Source organism: Rhipicephalus microplus, chromosome 4 (genome assembly GCF_043290135.1).
Source record: "Rhipicephalus microplus isolate Deutch F79 chromosome 4, USDA_Rmic, whole genome shotgun sequence".
Classification (NCBI taxonomy): Eukaryota; Metazoa; Arthropoda; class Arachnida; order Ixodida; family Ixodidae; genus Rhipicephalus; species Rhipicephalus microplus.
Genome location: NC_134703.1, coordinates 40,334,351 through 40,353,612, shown reverse-complemented (window position 1 = coordinate 40,353,612; position 19,262 = coordinate 40,334,351). Strand labels below are relative to the sequence as shown.

Sequence of the window (19,262 nt, the reverse complement as noted above, 5' to 3'; positions counted from 1 at the left end):
GCCTGACTACGTCCACTGCAGGACAAAGGTCTCTCCCATGTTCCGCCAGTTAACCCGGTCCTGTGCTTGCTGCTGCCAATTTATACCCGCAAACTTCTTAATTTCATCTGCCCACCTAACTTTCTGTCTCCCCCTAACCCACTTGCCTTCTCTGGGAATCCAGTTAGTTACCCTTAATGACCAGCGGTTATCCTGTCTACGTGCTACATGCCCAGCCCATGTCCATTTCTTCTTCTTGATTTCAACTATGATATCCTTAACCCCCGTTTGTTCTCTAATCCACTCTGCTCTCTTCTTGTCTCTTAAGGTTACACCTACCAGTTTTCTTTCCAATGGTCGCTGCGTCGTCCTCAACTTAAGCTGAACCCTCTTTGTAAGTCTCCAGGTTTCTGCTCCGTAGCTAAGTACGGGCAAGATACAGCTGTTATATACCTTCCTCTTGAGGGATAGTGGCAATCTACATGTCATGATTTCAGAGTGCTTGCCGAATGTGCTCCACCCCATTCTTATTCTTCTAGTTATATTAATCTCGTGGTTCAGCTCCGCGGTTTTTACCTGCCCTAAGTAGACATAGTCTTCTACAACTTGAAGTGGACTATTACGTATATCGGAGCGCTGCTCTCTTCCGAGGTTGTTGTACATTACTATTGTTTTCTGCAGAATAATTTTAAGACGTACCTTTCTGCTCTCATTGTCTAATTCCGTAATCATGAGTTGCAATTCGTCCCCTGAGTTACTCGGCAATGCAATGTCATCGGCGAAGCGCAGGTTACTAAGGTACTCTCTATTAACTTTTATCCCTAACTGTACCATTCTACGCCTCTGAAAACATCCTCTAAGCACGTTGTAAATAGCATTGGGGAGATTGTGTCCCCTTGCCTTACACCCTTCTTGATTGGTATTCTGTTGCTTTCTTTATGAAGCTCTATGGTAGCAGTTGATCCCCAGTAGATTTCTTCCAAGATGTTGATATATGTTTCGTTGACGCCCTAATTCGGCAGTGTCTGCATGACTGCTGATATTTCTACAGAATCAAGCGCGTTCTCGTAATCTATGAAGGCTATGTATAGTGGTTGGTTATACTCTGAGCATTTCTCTATAACCTGATTGATAGTATGAATGTGGTCGATTGTTGAGTAGCTTTTTCGAAATCCTGCTTGTTCCTTTGGTTGATTGAATTCTAATGTTTTCCTTACTCTGTTAGCAATTACCTTTGTAAACAGCTTGTATACTACGGAGAGCAAGCTGATCGGCCTGTAATTCTTCAAGTCCTTGTCATCTCCTTTCTTATGTATTAAGATGATGTTGGCAGAACCCTATATCAGCTTGTTAATCCAACTATACTCCGACCTTGACCTTTTACAGCGCGGCACGTGGCTTGCAGGGCTGTCATTGTTGCAACTCTGGAAGCACCTGGTGGTCTTCGCAGTTTTATCGCCCGATCTCTTTGATGAATAGGAAAAATGCGAGTCCGAATATGACAAGTCGATTGATGTGCCATAAAAAAAAAGGAAGTACAAAACTGCGTTGCTAGCTCGGAATTATATATGGCAGAGATCTCAAGTGCACCTCATCTAGCGGCTGCAATCACGAAATATACTACCTCAAGGGCTGAGACAATGAAGATAATAACGGCGGGGGAAGGGGGTCGACGAGGGTTTGATGCATATAATGTCACCGAACGCTGACATTTGAAAGAACTCTTTTAACCCATATATGGGTCATTTCTGGACGATATGTGACGCCAGGTTCGAAAAACCTGTGGATACTGGTTTGCACAGGGATCAAAATCTGAAAAAGCCGATTGGGAAATATGGAGTTCTTGCCCTACAATGATGTTGCTACCAATAACGACCGCATGGAGTGTGGGACCACTCTCGTCTGTGTAGCTTACCCAATACGTAACAAAGAAAATCATTCGAATACTATTGAGCAGAGTCACCTAGCTTTGTTTCAGGCGAAGCCGCGGGCCGCGTGTTCGCGACTAGATATGGATAGATATGGTCTCACTATTTGTTACATGCGTTAACGAGACCAGATTGATTATATATATATATATATATATATATATATATATATATATATATATATATATATATATATATATATATACATATATATATATATATATATATATATAATTTGTTTTGAAAGGTCTGATGAAGTATTGAGTTATGGGACGAGGTGGAGAAAAAAAATGACAATAAATTCAAAACTCCCGCTTCGAGCTTTTCTTTCATTTTTTTTTACGTTTGCAGTCGTTTCATTGTGAAAACTTGTAAGCGCGCGGAGGATTTAATCGCTACAACCGGTTCGTAAAGCGGCCCAGACGTCGGTCGAATAAATCAGTGCTGCAGTCGGTCGTCGTAACGAACAAAATGTAGGCGCATGTGTCGGCTTAACAATATACAAAACGCTATGTCACAAAATGAAGCAGCTATTTGCGCTTGTGATTGGTCGCATTCCCCCCATCCCCCAACGCTCATTTAAATATTGTTATCGAAGACACATGCATCTCGGGTGAGGGTTTATCCAGCATATTGATTTTGGGGTTGTTGCCAGGACGCCTGGGATGGTGACAAGACGTGGTGGTGGAGTGCCTGTGTCTGTAAGATGGATAGAGAGAGGGGGGGGCGGGGGTGTCCGGAGTAACTTTTTGGGAAGTGTAGAGGCCCTTTGGAGGTGGGTGCAGATGTTGTGTGCAGGAGAATGGGCGTTTTCCTGTGGCAACGACGTGTTTTTTTTTATATATTCGACGTCGCCCTATATAAAAACTTTATGTTTGTAGATTTTTTTAACGACTCCAGGTTTTGGTCGAACCCTGTTGGCATTATAAAATAGTCGAGGCCGTAACAGCTACGTCATAAGGCTGTGAACTGTCGCTTATGCGGGGAGTTTTACAGTATAACGGTATTTCACAATGTCCAGCCACGGCCGCTGAATGCACGCGCTTGCATTATGTGGCCGTGTTTCGGTAAGTAAAGGAGAGGTTCGTTTGTGGAGTCCAGAATAGGGGTATAGATTTAGTGAGCTATCAATGCAATATACCATAGCTGCGTCTACAAGGTTGTAGCTTAGGTTAAACGTCAGTGCTTACGCCAGTTCTCACGTGCGTAATGCACCATAACAAACACGTCAGGAAGAGCTTTATTATCGAGCCACGGGATTTACCTGGATCACTTACGCGTTAGTCAATTGCGCTTTTATTTCTTTATTTGTTCACGCATTCTATAAAGTCTTGCAGCTTTGGTTTCTGTGTGATTCTAAACAGAACGCGCATTCGTTCACGTTGGCGAAGGAGTTTAACGCAAGTACTAGTGCATAGTGTGGCAGTACACGTTTAGGATGCTCAACTTTCATACGTGTTTTCAGAAGTTTGAGCTCCGTATATTCATTCTGGCCTTTGCAATGTAAGAGTACTTCCTGCACTCTTCATCTTCCCTTATTTCTTACCTTTTTTTACCGGAATGGATCGCTTTGTTCGTTCCGCATAAGGTGGTTATGAGCACTTCGAAGAATTTTGTGTTCTTTAAAAATACATAGAGTGACTGAAGGCTGCGCTCTGGGCCATAGCGCAGCCCCGGACCGCTGCTTTAAGCGCAGTGAATCTTCCCAGCCCGGGTGTGATCAGAATTTTTCCCAAAAGCGCATTCCCCCCCCCCCCCCCCCCCTGCCTATATTTCGCGATCTTGCTGCGACATGCGAATTCAAACTTTTCCTCTTGTCGGTGTTCGTGTTCCTCAGATGCAGACGTGCTGCGAAAGCGAATAGGCGCATTGCATTTGAAACTGCTTGGGATTAGATCTCCCAACTGTGTCTGAAAGTGTGTTGTATACTTTGACGAAGCGGGTTCACACGGGCGTCTTTTATAACATGCGCACGTAGCGCACGTGTTGTCTGTGTATGGTTTCAATCGACTCCCAATATGCCCTCGTGTAAGTAAGCGAACTTTCGCGAGAAGGCTCAGCAACGCAAGCGGACATCCACAGAAAGAACTACGATTGCGTAAGCTGGGGTACAGGGAGGCCAGAGCAGTTAGGTCGGATATCGGGGAATAGCGGACCGCTCCGATGGAACAACAGGGCAGTGCCATAGTTCCGCACTCATTTTTGCAGATAGTCCTAACAACCTCCCGGAGAAAACGCTTGGGAATGAGCGCACGATTGGCACAGTCCTCGCGACGCATTTTCTCTGTGGCCTACAGTACGCGCCGCGTCCGTCTGTTCATCAGCTCATAACGCGTGCCTTGAGAGATCTGTATACTGTGACATGGATATGGCACAAACACACGAAAGAAGTTCACGTGTCTACTTCACTCCGGCCGTCAGCTTCTCATGTCGATCGTGGCCCTGATCACCAGCGAGCCGTCGCGAATGTAATCGCCGAGTCGCTCGACCGCCATGAAGGCAGAGAACCCGCAGGCGTGGTCGTTGCGCATTGTCTTTGGCCTGTGGAAGGCCTCGAGTGGACACCGCGCGTGCGTCGGGTCCACGGTCTTGGAGAGGTCCGCCCGGCCACTCGCCGTATCGACGACGGCTAGCGTTATGACGTGCGGGAAGGGCCACTTCAGTACGGCGTCGTGCCTTCCCTTCCAGAGCGTGAAGTAGATGCCCAAGACGCTCTGGTCGTCGTTGCTGGCTAGAGTCTGCAACGGCGTCGTCACCTTGTTGAGTACCAGGCTCATCCTTAGGGCGTAGCCCTGGTTTCCCGTGTAGAAGATGGGACTTTCGACCTTGGCGAAGCCAGCGTTCTGCAGCAGGTTCACCTTGGCGGGCGCATCCTTGAGTTCCCAGAGGTACTCGGAGACGAGTGCGTTGTTCCGCACAGTGACGGATGCCACGTGACTTGCGTATTCTTTGAGGAACACGCGGAACCGTACGCGGATGGCACCGTCGCGTACGTAACCTCCGTTCAGGAGCGCCGCGTGGCTCGCCATGCGGCTCTCGCCACAGCTCCACTCGGCCAGTTCTTGAGTGGGCTTCTGAAGTGCGATGTCCGGGCAGCCGGACGCCGCGAACGTCGTGTGCACTATGTCAGTCGAGGAGTCTTCCTTCTGGTCGACAATCACCATTTCGTACTTGTGCGTGAATGGCCACTCGAGCACGTCGTCGTAGGCGCCTCGCGTGAAGACTACGTACAGGCCGACAAAACCGGACGCCTTCTCAGGGTAAAGGCGCAGCATCACGCGGTAGCCTCCGTTGGTCAAGTAAAACTTGTCGCTGTCTACAAACTGTGCGTTGCCGAGCTTTGCCTGTGCCACTTTTTCCTTTATGTCCGGGACGAGCCAGTCGTACTCGGCGACGACACTGTCGTCGCGAAACACCAATCTTGCCATGTTTGGTGGTTCGATCTCCTCCATGTAGACGACTACCTTGACGAGTAGGCTTCCGTAGCGTATGTACTTGCGATTGTAAACTTCGTCATAGGAAATGGCACTAGAGGACCCGCACGCGTCGTTGCGTCCGAATGGCCTCCAGAAGGAGCCGACGCACGCTTCGTTCTTGATGTACGGGTTATTTGGATCCACGGCTACCACCACATCATTGCCCCTTTTTCCGTGCTGCTGATCGATGATGATGAGGTCGAAGCGCTTCACGAAGGGCCACTGTGCCAGAGAGTCGTAGCCGCCTTCTAGAAGCGTGAGGAAAACGCCTATGCTGCCGTTCGTATAATTCTGGAACTTGAGCTGCATCTGCATGAGATAGCCCTGGTGCCTGGTGTAGAACCGCTCGCTCAGCAGGTTCGAAGGCCTGCCTGAAGTAGCAAGGGCGATTTTCCTTTCCACGCTGGGCACTTTCCAGACGTACTCAGCTACCAGGTGACGATCCTTCACCGACACAGAGGCGAAATTCGGCATCTGGTCAAGGATGGCCGTGAAGCGTAGTAGAATCTTGCCATCTTTCTTGAAATTGCTCCGCTCGAGGGCGCTAAATGAGACGAGTTTGCGGAAGCCGCACGGTGTGTTGGGCTGGAACTGTGGTTTGGTGAACGCGCTGAGCGGGCAGACACCCGAGGTCGGGTCGATCACGCCTTTGCGGTCGGCAGTCAGGAAGCCCGCCGACTGATCCACTATGGACAGCTCGAAGCTGTACGACAGCGGCCACTCTAGCGTGTCGTCAAACTCTCCTGGAATGACGACGGCGAATAGTCCCAGGTGTTCGTCCTCCGAGTGGAAGGTCAGCTGGAGCACCATCAGGTAGCTCTCGCTGTTTATGTAGAAGAGGTCGCTCGTCAGCGGCTGCGGCTCACCCTTGCGGGCCTGCTTGATCTTGGCGTCGATGTCATCCACGGCCCACTGAAACTCGGAGACGAGCTGGTGACCGCGCATGTAGGCCTTGGCCCTCTTGGGAATGGCGCCCTTGTCCTCGAGGAATATGCTGAGTCGCACCTGGAGGGTGTCGTCGGACACATACCCGAGCACCTTGCTGTGCGGAATGAGGAACGACTTGCCGCACCCTTCGACGCCGTCGTTCCTGCGCTCGGTGGGTCGTTGAAACTGTTTGCGCAGTCGGCAGATGGCCGTCATCGGGTTCATGGAGACGTGAGCGTCCTGTCCCAAACCCGACGGGTCGACCACGGTGATGTTGAAGCGGTACTGGAAGGGCCACTCGAGTGCGTCGTCGTAGCGGCCGCGCAGGATGGTGAACCAGACGCCCATGTAGGGTACCCCGTTGGACGGATTGATCCTGCCGAAGGACAGTCCCAGCCGCACTCGGTAGCCGGGCTTGCCCGTGTAGAAGTCGGGGCCCGCCAGGTTGACTCCGTGCATGACAGACGAGCGCTGCAGGAACGCGTACATGTCGCGCACACTCCACTCGTACTGGGACAGGTAGGTGCCATTGTGCGTCTCCTTGACCTGCGAGTAACGGTCGGGATCACCTGCGAAGCGTGGGAAAAGAAAGGCAGGAAGAAATAGGGTTGATATAATATGGTCAGCGATTTATATATGCCGGCTAAATTCTCTGCTTTTCAATAAAGAGTTATCCTTCTCTCCCTTTTCCCACAGTGCTAGTTCTGTATAAGCTTTTGCGTTATTGTGTACTGCCGTCTGTAAAAAAAATGATGGTTACTGGACGCTTTCCAACCCCATTTTTCAGGCTTTTTGTTCACTTCCCACAACATCATTGTGATTCTCATGTTGAAAAATAAGACAAACAGCTGAACTGAATGCTCGCTTGTAAACTATAATTTCACATCGTCATAACACACGACCGCAGGAATCTCTCTAGCGGCTGGCTTATAATGTTTACTACCTTATTGAACTATTCAAAGATGACGGTATTTCGATCGTAATACCGCTGATTGTGCCAAAGCGCTTGTCATTAATAGTCCCAAGTATACAGTCTTCTGAATTCAAGATAAATGGTATAATCATTATGCCATTTGTATTGAATACACAAGGCAGTATATTTGAAAAATATAAACCAGGGGTCACAAATACGTGGCCCGGCGACCTTTCGCTATCGGCGCAAATGATATTCTTCGTCCCGTATTTTTTTATGACTTTGTGACTGTTTGTTACAGGACACCATTTTCTCACCAATTATGATTGTTAATGCCTCGCTACACAGGCGGAGCTGGTCTTAGTGATTTTTTTTTGTGATGTACCCCATGAGGTCACTTTTTGTTGAAACATTTCTTCGGAAGAGATGCTGTAAACTTGAAGGGCCAGTCAACAGACTCCGGAACGCGCAGGAAAAGCTCGCGCATCTTTCGTACGCCTGACCATCCTTCTTCCACGCGCGATGACGTCAACTCGGCGATCGGCGACGTAGACTAAGTTTCTCTTTATTGATACCTGGTTTAGACCAATCGACGAGCTGCGTGCTGCGTCGTCGATCGCCGAGTTGACGTCACTGCGCATTGAAGGAGGTTGGCCACGCGCAGGAAAGATGCGCGAGCTTATCTTGCGCGTTTCGGAGCCTGTTGACTGGTCCTTTAATGGTCGGCGTCCATATTTTTACTCATTGTAGAGATTTACTTATTGTAGATTGGCAGAAAACAGTGCTTTGCGATAAGTGGAGAGACGCTAAAAGTTTTAAAGGAGTATCTCTATTTAGGACAGGTAGCCAAGCCATGAGAGTGAAATAACTAGAATAAGGATGGGGTGGATCACATTCGGCAAGCATTCTCAAATCATGTATGGTAATCTACCACTAACCTTCAAGAGGAACGTATATTGCAGCTGTGTTTTGCCGGAGCTTACCTACGGAGCAGAAACCTGGAGGCCTATTAAGAGCGTACAGCTAAATTGAGCGAGCGATGGAAATAAAAATGATAGGGGTAACCTTAAGAGACAAGAAGAGAGCAGAGTGGGTCAGGGAACAAATCGGGGTTAAGTATAACATAGTTGAAATTAAGAACAAATGGACATGGGCCGGGAATGTAGCGCGTTGGCAGGATAACCGCTGGCCATTAAGGGTAACTGACTGGTATCCCAGAGAACGCAAACGCACGAAGGGGAGACAGAAAGTTAGAAGGGCCGATGAGATAAAAAAATTTCGCAGGTACAACGTGGTAGCAGAAAGCACAAGACCGGGTTGATTGGCTGATCATGGGAGAGGCCTTTGCCCTTCAGTGGGCGTAGTCACGCTGATGATGATGATGAGAGATACGTATAGACACGTTTCTCGAATGCTCACGGCAAATCCCCTTGAGAAATGGCCTACATATGAGATTACAAGACATGGGACAGCCCCCCCCCCCCTTTTTTTTTTCTTCAAATGGCAACGTTAGCGCTGACGTTTTATTCATACTTGGTGTGTATGTGTGTTCTCATCCTTCATGATGTATACGTGCGAAACATCAGCAGCAGACGTATTAAGTTTACTACGTAATTAAACTGTTCAAAAATGTCGGCTTTCTGAATGCTTTCTGGCATAGGAAGGGACGCGCTGCAGTAGAACGCTGACTTTGCCCCTCCCTCCCTCCCTCCCTCCCTCCCTCCCTCTATTCTGTCGTGTTGGGCCAGTGTTAGGCTGACTTCCCCCGCCCTGCTCTTAGGTGACCGGGGGCAGTGGCTCTGAAGGGCCCCCCTCCCAACCTGTGCGTGCGTATGGCACGTGATAAACATATGAACTCCGTCTTTTCAGTTAGTACTGTAGCAAGAACGCTAACCGGCACTCGAATAGACTTGCTATTGTTAATATTACTGTATAATTATGACAACCATCCTCGCGAACACCTTCATCGATTGCCATCACAAAAGGGAAACCTTTGTTTGAAGAGCCTGAATCCGCGCTCATAATTAGGTCCTTATAACCCCCATATCCTCATCTTTATGTAACATATTATAGGTTATTTTCTGCGTGCTTCAACGTTCCTATTGATTGGTACGTAAGGTTAATTGGTTCCGACGAAAGGTCGGGCCTCACCTGTGCTGCAAGTGGCGCAGAGAAGAAGGGAGACTCCCACTGTGAGGCACCAGCGCAGAGCACCTGTGAAAAGAATAACCGGCTGTAGACGGAACCAAAAGCACATGACTACGTGCCCTGCTAATTGTTCATCGCGAATATTATTTTAATCAGCGCCTTATCAGCTTGTTCCCATAACTTTCCGCTGGCCTGTAAGCGCGCAGAAATTTCAATTGAATAGCTGATTTTCACACTTCTAAACAAAATATATTTTAGTTCCGACTCAAAGGCTCAGTTTTGTCATTTTGCCGGGGGAAAACTAATGGGAGGGCGTGGGGTTTTAGCCACCAACTGGATCAACGTTACTAGACTACCTAATGTAATAACGTTGCAGCGTCTAGGTTCTCCTCTTCCCCATTTTCGTGGACGGAAGTAGGGCAGCCGGGGGTGAATAGAAATGAAGGTTATGGTGCTAAACACATAAGCGGGCTCGTTGAATAGATGCATAACAACGCGCAACCATCGTTAAACACAGGTTTGGGCGAGAGGGCGAAAAGACACGAACACAGAGAGAGGGAGAGAATAAAATGAAAGAAAGGCGTGGAAGTCAACCAGAATTGTAGGATGTGGTTTGCTACCCTGCACCAAGGCGAATCGAAAAAAAAATGGCTTCGCGCGGTAAGGTTGCGAGCGAATTCTTGCCCGCCCATAGCTGACTCCCTCGTTTGTGTTGTCCGTCCACTGCTGGGAGGTTATGGTATGTTGATGCTATGTGTAACGTGCTGTATAGCATCATTGGCTCACTACTCAGTGGTTTACGTAGTTGAATTGTTGAGAAGAAGGTCGTGGTTTCTTATTTCTGTAGGCCGCTATGGGATGCGAATGCCCTTACGCTATAAGTGTACGTCAAGTATCCCAGACGGTTGAGGTTGATGAGGAGTCTTTCAACTGCGTTCTTGTAAGCTACAAAGCAGCGTCATATTAGCCTACTAGGACGGAAAAGCCGATCAATCAATCAATCAATCAATCAATCAATCAATCAATCAATCAATCAATCAATCAATCAATCAATCAATCAATCAAATAAATAATCAATAATCAACAAATCGGCTCACTTAGAATGTCGATAACTCTAGTGTTCAGCTATTCGGAATGAGTAACATGACCACATAATAGTTGCACTTTCAGCGGGAATAAAAACTGATGTTGGGCAGCTGTAAATTGTCTGGTGTGATAATATTCTCAACTGCTTCTTTTTGCTGGGCCGTTTTACAACCGATACAATTGCTGAGACTGTTTTTCCAGGTGAGGAGCGAGCTGGGCTTGATTTAATATCATCCTTGTCGCAAGAGGAATGATGCAAGACCTTGTGAATCTGAATGTGGTTCTCTCTCGATTGAGCGTGGGTTCAGCAGCCATTCGTCTCCCGCTGGCCACAGAGGTCACGGCTGTCTTGTGGCACGCTGCGCTACACGTCAGCACAGTCGGCAGGCGTGATCACCCGCGGCTCGCTTATTAGCGTGGCGTGTTTCGGAAAGCTGGCAGCCACCGCTGTCGCTTAGAGCCTTGAAGGCTCCCGTGGTCCATCCAACGTATCTCGCCTCTAGAGCGTGATTTCAGACATGGCTGGCTGACACGTGAGTCTTCATTGAGAAGAATTGGCGCATGCGCTCTTCGATATGCTTCCTTCACCGCAAATATACTGCTTAGTGGCCAAGCGAGCGGGATCGTGGGAAAAAACTGGTTGTCCGTCTTGAACGGTGGGATGGAAGCGTTCAAAGGGCGTCGTTGAATGAGATGCCGACTGGACCCCTGGTGTTCTCGGACGCGGCACCGCGCCACCGGGGAGAATCGCTCGTGGAGTTTTTCGAAACGATCCTTGGCGGCTGATGCGAGAGAAATCGCTCGAGACGCTCGAGCCTCCTTTCAGCGGCGCGCTGTAAGTACTCACTCATGAAAGACTGAGAGGACTCTATGCATTCAAAAGCGTGATAACCTTGCGCGCATAATAAGTAGGCTGAAAGTTGCTCAGCATGAGAAGGTCGGCGTATCACCTTGAATTCGTTGTTTTCTATTTAATTCACACACATTTTACTCGAATGATGTCGCATGTTACGGAGGGCAGCCGATCCAAAGTATATGGCGAATAAACATAGGGAGCATGCAACTGATTCTCTAGACTGTGGAGCTAGCAGGCGTCAAATTTAAATGTAGCTAGAGGACATGCGAGATGGTTTTAATTGTGCAGAACAAGACTGACTCCTGATAAGAGCACTATTTCGATGCTCAGCAAAGATTACTTTGCATGCCATCTTGTGGAGTCTTCGCGCTGTGGCAGCGTTTCTTGCTGTGAGCCAACGGACCTGACTGTATACAGTTGGAACCACACGAGTCTGGAGCAGCCAATTAGCCGCATAAGCCACAGTTTTTTTTCTTTACCACAAAAACGGAGTGTGTTTCAGACTGTACACCTTAACACAGTCTATATCTCGTATATAAAACGCTTTCGCTCTTGTGGCATGTGCTAACTTCAATGGTATAAAACTGCATTGATAGAATTCAAGCGAGGGTGGATGAAGAAAACGTTTCTTTGTTGCAGTGCAGTGTATAGACCTCATCTGGCATAGTGATACAGGTACAAAAGTCCCAATAAAGAAGGTTGTAGGCAGGGAGACACGATCTCCTGAGTACCGCGTGCTCACAGGAGGTTTTCATGGCCATAAATCTGGATGTGTTAGGGATACTAGTTAATGGAGTGCACCCTGGTAACCTACGATTCATTGATGATATAGAATTGATGAGTAACTAAGAGGAAGAACTGCAAGTCATGATTAGAAAGAAGGACAGTAGGTTTGAAAATTAATATGCACAAAACTGAAGCGAAAAAGTCTGGGATGAGAACAGTGCTACACGATAGGTTGTGAATCACTGAATACTGCAAAGGTATATGTCTATTTAAAACAGGTAGCAACTATGGATCCGAGCCATGAGAAAGAAGCAAATAAAATAATAAATATGTGGTGGAGCACATTCAGCAAGCAATCTCAAAGTAAGAATGGTAGTTTGTCAGCATTCCTCAAAAGGAAGTATATCACTGCTGCAACTTACCGGTACTTTAGCAGAACAGAAAATTTGAGGCTTACAAAGAGGTTTCAACTTAAACAGAGGAAGACGCAGCTAGCAAAATAAAATAAAATAAAATAGGTGTTACCTCAAGGAACAAGAAGTGAGCGTAATGTGTCAGGGAACAAACAGGTGTTACGGACATTGAAATCAAAAAGAAACGGACATGGCTAACGCGTGGCTTGCCTACGCGCTCCACGCGCTACCCGGCCATTACGAGTGACCGATTGAATTCCAAGAGAGGCTAAATGCGCGAGGGGAAGACAAAGTTCGGTGCGCAGATGAGATTAAAAATTTTCTGGGTGTGACGTGGCCGCATCAAGCATAGGGTCAGGTTGAATGACGGAACATATGGGAGAGGCCTTAGCCCTGCAATGGGCTTTGTCAGGCTGATGATAATAGAAGTGCGATGGAGACGGGGAGGGTCCCTATTTTGGGATGATAATCTATGAAACAGCCTGGGCTCATTTCACTGGACGGAGCGCTCTACAGGCTTCGGGTGGAATTGACTTCGCCGCCTGCACTGCCGACACTGTTCCTTCTTGTCGGTGCTGGTTTGTAGCCATAGTGACAACGTGGACTGGAACGGGTTAAACCGTGCCTTTGTTGGATGCTGCCCTTGCAGAAATTGTGGCTTGAATTCTAATGCCCTTGGCGAACAAAAAAATAAATAAAAAAGCCACAAGATGGTCACGGAGTGTGATTGTTTGACCGTCAGCTTCTGTAACGTCTTCATATATACGTGTACCGCATACCGCTCCTTTAACCACTGCGTGTGATGTACGAGCTCATTTTGTCCTTTATAGGGACCGTCACTGCTTTCTCGAAATGGAGCCCGCTTTACGCAGTCAGACGTCGTTCTTGAGCCACCATGTATACGGCTTCGCCGCAGCAATTGCCCCGCATTAGCATACGAACGCGTGCTTCGGACGCAATCCGCTGGGAAACGCCGCATGCGACGGCGTGGTCTCGTTTGCGCGTGCGCCGCTAATGAATACTGACTCTTGGCTTCTCGGATGATTCATGACTGTTGCTCTTTCAATTCCCGTAGTTTTCGTTTGACGTGTTTTTGTTGTTTTTTTACGTCCGTCTGATTCAGTGTCGTCTACGTGAGACCTCGCAGTAATAGAGTGAGAAAGATGCCGCAGAACTCATTTCGCGATGAATGCATGGTTAGCGCTGCCTCGCGAATCGTTCACGGGGAGCTCTCTTGCAAATCGGGGTCCTCTTTAAGTGGACCTGGAAGAAAGCGCGTTTAAGAAAGAAGGTGTCGAATAAGATTTCGCAAGCTGTTGTGTCTCGTGGGAGTCCACTCGCCCGGCCTCGTTAGTTTTTATGTCGCAGTGGTTTGCTTTCTCACTCAACCATGAAGGGTTGTTTTTTTTTGTTTCTTTTTCTCTTTTCAGCGTCGGTTTATGCATGCTTTCACTCGAGGGTTCAGCCGGCTCGATTTTAAATGCTGCAGAAATTGAAAGAGAGAGAGAGAGAGAATTAACTTTATTAAAGGTCCTGAAGGGGACTGGGCACCCCTTACGGGGGCCAGCCCGGTGGCTCCACCCATGTGGGGACTGGGAGTCGGAGCTCGCCAGCCACCTTTTGGGCCTTCTGGACGGCCTGGTAAGAACTGCTTGTTTACGTCACTCAACGGTACCACTCAGTGCTTAACTGGCGGAATACGCGCTGCGTTCAAATGCAACGCATGCAAACAAAAAGGGAACACTGTATTGAATGCAAATGATTGGCAACTTACCAGTCAGTATTATGGAGAAAGCTTTAGATGCCCAATGAAACACTTGGCGTTAACTTTTCCTTTTAAAAAGTATCACGGCAGATGTCGCCATTAATGATTAGTGACATCAGCAAGACGTCGGAGGTTGCAAAGATTCGGGGCACCATAACGCTGTTATGACGTCATCACGTGACATTGTCACTTGGTTAAAGGTGAGCCAATCCAAGAGGAAGCGTAACACCATGAGAGGTGCAGGAGGAAGGAGGGGGCGGGGATATAACAGAATAGACGGCTTGCGCTGACGTCACTGAAACAGCCGTATCGGCGCACCGACATGATGTAATGTGAAGTTTGTCATATAACGTGAGTGTTGTCACTACACGGGGCATGCTCACTCGCTCACTCACTCACTCACTCACTGACTCACTCACTCACTCACTCACTGACTCACTCACTCACTCACTCACTGACTCACTCACTCTGCCCTGACACTAAGAGACAGTGATTTGAGGTTAAGAAATAAGCTAGTCTCTGCAACCCTTGAGAGCTCTGCACAGCGTCGTAGAGGAGAGTGAAAGACAAGAAGAGAGTGGAAAGGAAAGGTCGCCATCGGTAGACGAAGACTCTACCATTCCGCCTCCGCTGCGGTGAGCACTCGTCGCCGGCAGAATCAGGGGCGCGACTTTCACATTCCTGACCCACGTGACCGCAATACTTCTCGGCGCGTGCTCACACTTCACGCGCGCAGAGATCGGTTTCCAACACGGACCTCATTCTTCTTCCTGCTTTTGAGCACATCTACGCCATTGACGGGAATGCGGCCAATCAGGGAGCGTACCACCGGGTGCCACAGGGTGTCATGGGTCTTCCGTCAATGGGTCAGGCCACCGCCTTTCGAAAACTATTTTGCAACGGCCCCTCCACGCCGATCGCTCGGTATGCAAATCAGCAGGAGCAAACACACAAAACGCAAAAGACGCGCAGCGACTCGCACGACGACTTTCGACCAGCGCTACTTCCGGCTCCAAACACGCTTGCGCGCGCGCCGGTCGGAAGCTGCAGCGCGTGCGACGGAAGAGCAGCACTTTTCGAACTCGTGCCGATGAGCGAGAAATCGGTGCGGCGTGCCTATAGCCACGCCGGCGGTCAGCCGATTGTGTGCTACATGCTTCTCGTGTCTCGTTCGTGACTCGGAGCGTGATCGCCGGCTAACTGCGGCCGTCGAGGGATTGGCACGGTTCGCGCTCTGCCAGGTTGTTTCGATTTTGCCGGGACGTGCACGTCAGAGGCACGGCCACGTATGGGGGCGATAGAGACGTTCTACGTTCTCTCCTTTTAGAGAAATGCATTCGTGTACCTGAAACGGAAGTTAAAGCGGCGCCGCGTGCGCGAAGCAGCACCTGCCAGTAACGTCCCATGGCCGCTCGCACATCGCATGAAGCGTTTGTTTCGGCCTCTGTTTGCTTTTGAACAATAAGAACCACAAGGTGACGTCACCCCCTCCCCTCCGGCTGACCTCGTTTAACGGAGTTCACAAAATAAATAGAAAGCGAAAAGGCGCAAAATGCTTGCTTTTTTCCCCAGCGTTATAGAAGGTATGTGCACTCAAACCTCCATAGCACGAAGCAGCACAATGAGCATAATTCAGTTCGTTATAACCAATATTCATTGTAACAAAGATAAAAATAGGCTTTGAAGATACTGGCAATGTGGTTTGCTTTAAAGAATCCCGCATACATAACCGCATCGCATCATTATATATCTCTCGTACAGATTACCTCGAGCAAACAAGGTAATATGAACTTGTGACGTTCCAGATTAACCGAGAACGTGAGAAGGCGAAATTGTAAATAAACAAAAGTCACTTCACGAAGCAGACCAGGGATCATATTTATTTCAAGAAGGGCGTGGTGGTGAATTTCAGCGGAAAGTATGTGCTCGTGAATTGTGTTTCAATATTTATCGGGATTTTTGACGCCTTTCGAGTTTTTAACCTTCCGGGAAACAAATATTTCTTCGTTAAGGCCGATATTGCGGTGGCTTTCTTGTTTTTGGTTCCGTTATAAAAGGAATAAATATGACTGAAATGAAGCGCGACCAACCAAAGTTCGTATTTGGCTCACTGTAAACTATAATTCGCTATATCAGTGTTCGTTGTAACGAGATTCAGCAGTACCGCGAAGAAAGTGCGTATGTGTGACGCCATTCTTCTGTCCTAATTTGTCTCTTTAGCTAATCGCAGTTTAATTCTCGCGCATATAGTGACTTCGCACGACACGATTAAACCTCGCCACGATGTGCATTGTTCGTTTGCGGCTTCCGGCGGATGACCGTGGACGCACTTATTCGCACGTGCTTTGCATTTTCGCCGATGCTGCAGCCCGGCTCGTTTGTCCCCGTTTGCTTAGAGGCACGCCTGGCGACGCTCCCGTTTCTTGCAACCTTACTATTACATTTTCTTTTTTGTCTTTCACCCTGTGTTTTCACGTTGCGTGTGGCTCGGGCGTTCGTATTCTTTCGCTCTTGATCTCGTCGCGCTGCATGCGGCAGCATTCCCTCTTCCTTCTCTGCGGTCGTCATTCTGTAAACGTTGCGGGTCGTTATTTCTTTTTGCTACGTACCGGATTTACTCCTGTAAGGCTCGCACCTCCTGCCCTTTGAATAAGGAGTTTTAGAATACCGTTTGCAAGCGCTGCGGGTGTTGCGGGCGTAGCGGGCGCCATGTGAGATTTAGAATAGTGTTTGCCCTGCTGCAAACCCCAAGGCACGATCGCAGCGACATCTTAGCCTCGAAACCAGCGCTTGCGGGCCACATGCGGGCCGCGATCGTCGCACGCAATTTTGGATTTTCTGCGTGCGGTCCGCAAACGCCGACACACGTTACGACGCATGCGCAGTGGCAGCGACCGCGCCGCAAGGGCTCGCGGTGCGCTATTCTAAAACCCCCTATTATCTTGACAGCGTGGGTGTGGTGCGTGCGAAAAGCCGAGCATGAGCTGGTTTAATAGTTGTTGGAATTTTACGTCCACAAAACCACGGTATGATTACGATAAACACCGGAGTGTTGCGGAAATTTCGGCTACCTGGCGCTCTTTAACGTTCGCCGAATCTATGCACACGGGCACTTCGCCAAACGTGGCCGCCGCGGTCGGGATTTGATCCCGAAACCTTCGGGTCACAGCAGTCACGCATTGTAACCACCAGACAAACGCGGCGGGTCTGAGCTGGCTTGCTGTCACTGTGCGTATTTCTTCGCGAAATGTATATACGAGTATTTTAGAGGTGTTAATTTCAGTAAAGGTGTTCAAAAACTTCAAACCATACGTGAGTGAGATGTGAGAGAATACAGATTTGCTACAAACGACCTACTTATAAATCAACAACAAGAAAAAATATAAAATATAAAAGTATAAATATACAGCAAAAACAAAATATATATCGAGACAACACACGTTCGAGGGAGTGATAGGTGTGCTTGGCCGGCTGTAGTTCCACCCGGACACCTGTCATACTCTGTTTTAGCAACAGTGTTTCGCCGTACGTTCACCTTTTCGGTGTGTCGTATGGCAACGCAATTAACTGCTGTTGTAATCGATACCGTACATCCGAATGCTCTCAATTAACTTTAATCTCGTGATGCTCGATCCTATAGCATATAGAGTTGGGCATATTGCATGTGCGAATGGAACAGTCGCAGCCGAGAACCGCAACCCGAACTGTCGCAGCGGGACAAACATTAAGTTTAAGGGCGTAACCCGAACGTTCCAGGCAAGTCGTCTTTTCATGCGCTTCACTTTCTTTGCACTGATATCTTATTTACTGCAGTACAATTACAATACTACAATTAATGGGCCCTGAAATGTTCTTCGCTTCATTATTTGCTGGTTTTTCGTTAATGTTGTGTGAAAGCCCCGGAAAAAAAAAAGCGTTTACGTCTTTCATCCACATTAAAAATACCTTTTCAGTTATGGTGACGGCTATCACAACATTTCTTTCTTTCTTTCTTTCTTTCTTTCTTTCTTTCTTTCTTTCTTTCTTTCTTTCTTTCTTTCTTTCTTTCTTTCTTTCTTTCTTTCTTTCTTTCTTTCTTTCTTTTTTCTTTCTTTTTTTCTTTCTTTCTTTCTTTCTTTCTTTCTTCCTTTCTTTCTTTTTAACTTTCTTTTTTTCTCTCTTTCTTTCTTTCTTTCTTTCTTTCTTTCTTTCTTTCTTTCTTTCTTTCTTTCTTTCTTTCTTTCGTTCTGCTCCCTATGATGCGCATTCCAGCGCCTCCTGAATTTTGGTAGCTCTGAAGTAAGTATACTGAGAGCCTCGCACGAGTAAACACGGTGTATGGTCCGTGCGAATCTCTTTTCCCTCGACTCTCGCTTAAGTATTCGAACGCACGGATGCGGAGGGCCACACTCGAGTCTCCACAGTATTCAGGCACACAGAGGAAGAAGAGAAAGTAAAAAAAAAAAACGTTATTAAAAAAAGAACAAAACAAAAGCTGGCAGCGACTCTTTTTTTGACTCGCGTAAGAGTACACACTGGCCGGGTCGTGCGAGTGTGTGTACACATGCCGGCCGTTGGTTGGCGAACATCTCGTCCCAGAGTGCGTGCTTGGCGTGCAGTTTGCCCAGGGAAACCACGGTGGCGTGCCACTGCTAAATAGTACCGTGCTGCGCGGCCATGAGTCGCGGTTGTGTGCCACGAACTGAGTCGCACGGCTCTTTTTTTTCTTGACTTCCGTGCGCGCATCACATATGCTGGCCGAGATCCCCTCGGGCCCACTCTCACTGTCCGAGCGGTAGCGAGCAAAATGGCCACGCGAAGGTATACGCTGGCGTACGGTATATTTCTCCTAGCTGGCGAAAGCGCCCTGCTTTCTCACGGGATGCATGCACGCTCTGCGGAGAAGAGACACGACACGAATCGTGTGAAGGCACTTGCGAGATAATGCGAGGAAGTATTCGAGATAAGGATTAAGTTAGATAGCAAGCAAAGAAACTGCACTCACTATAGGACACTGAATACCAATACCTGAATGTCAAGAGTTTCAGCGTACAATGTATCAAGGA

The 19,262-nt window shown here is 48.1% G+C and overlaps 1 protein-coding gene across 1 annotated transcript in view; it reads right to left on the bottom strand.

The window, feature by feature from the left end:
- Positions 1 to 2,364: 2,364 nt before the first annotated feature.
- LOC142814237 (uncharacterized) overlaps positions 2,365 to 19,262 on the bottom strand; it is a 44,130-nt gene continuing 27,232 nt past the window's right edge. The window contains exons 2-3 of the mRNA XM_075892601.1: positions 9,375 to 9,437; positions 2,365 to 6,879 (exon numbers count right to left, since the gene is read on the bottom strand). Of these exons, the coding sequence (XP_075748716.1) occupies positions 4,325 to 6,879; positions 9,375 to 9,437 (2,618 nt within the window). The 3' untranslated portion in view covers positions 2,365 to 4,324. The remainder of the gene's footprint in view (positions 6,880 to 9,374; positions 9,438 to 19,262) is intronic.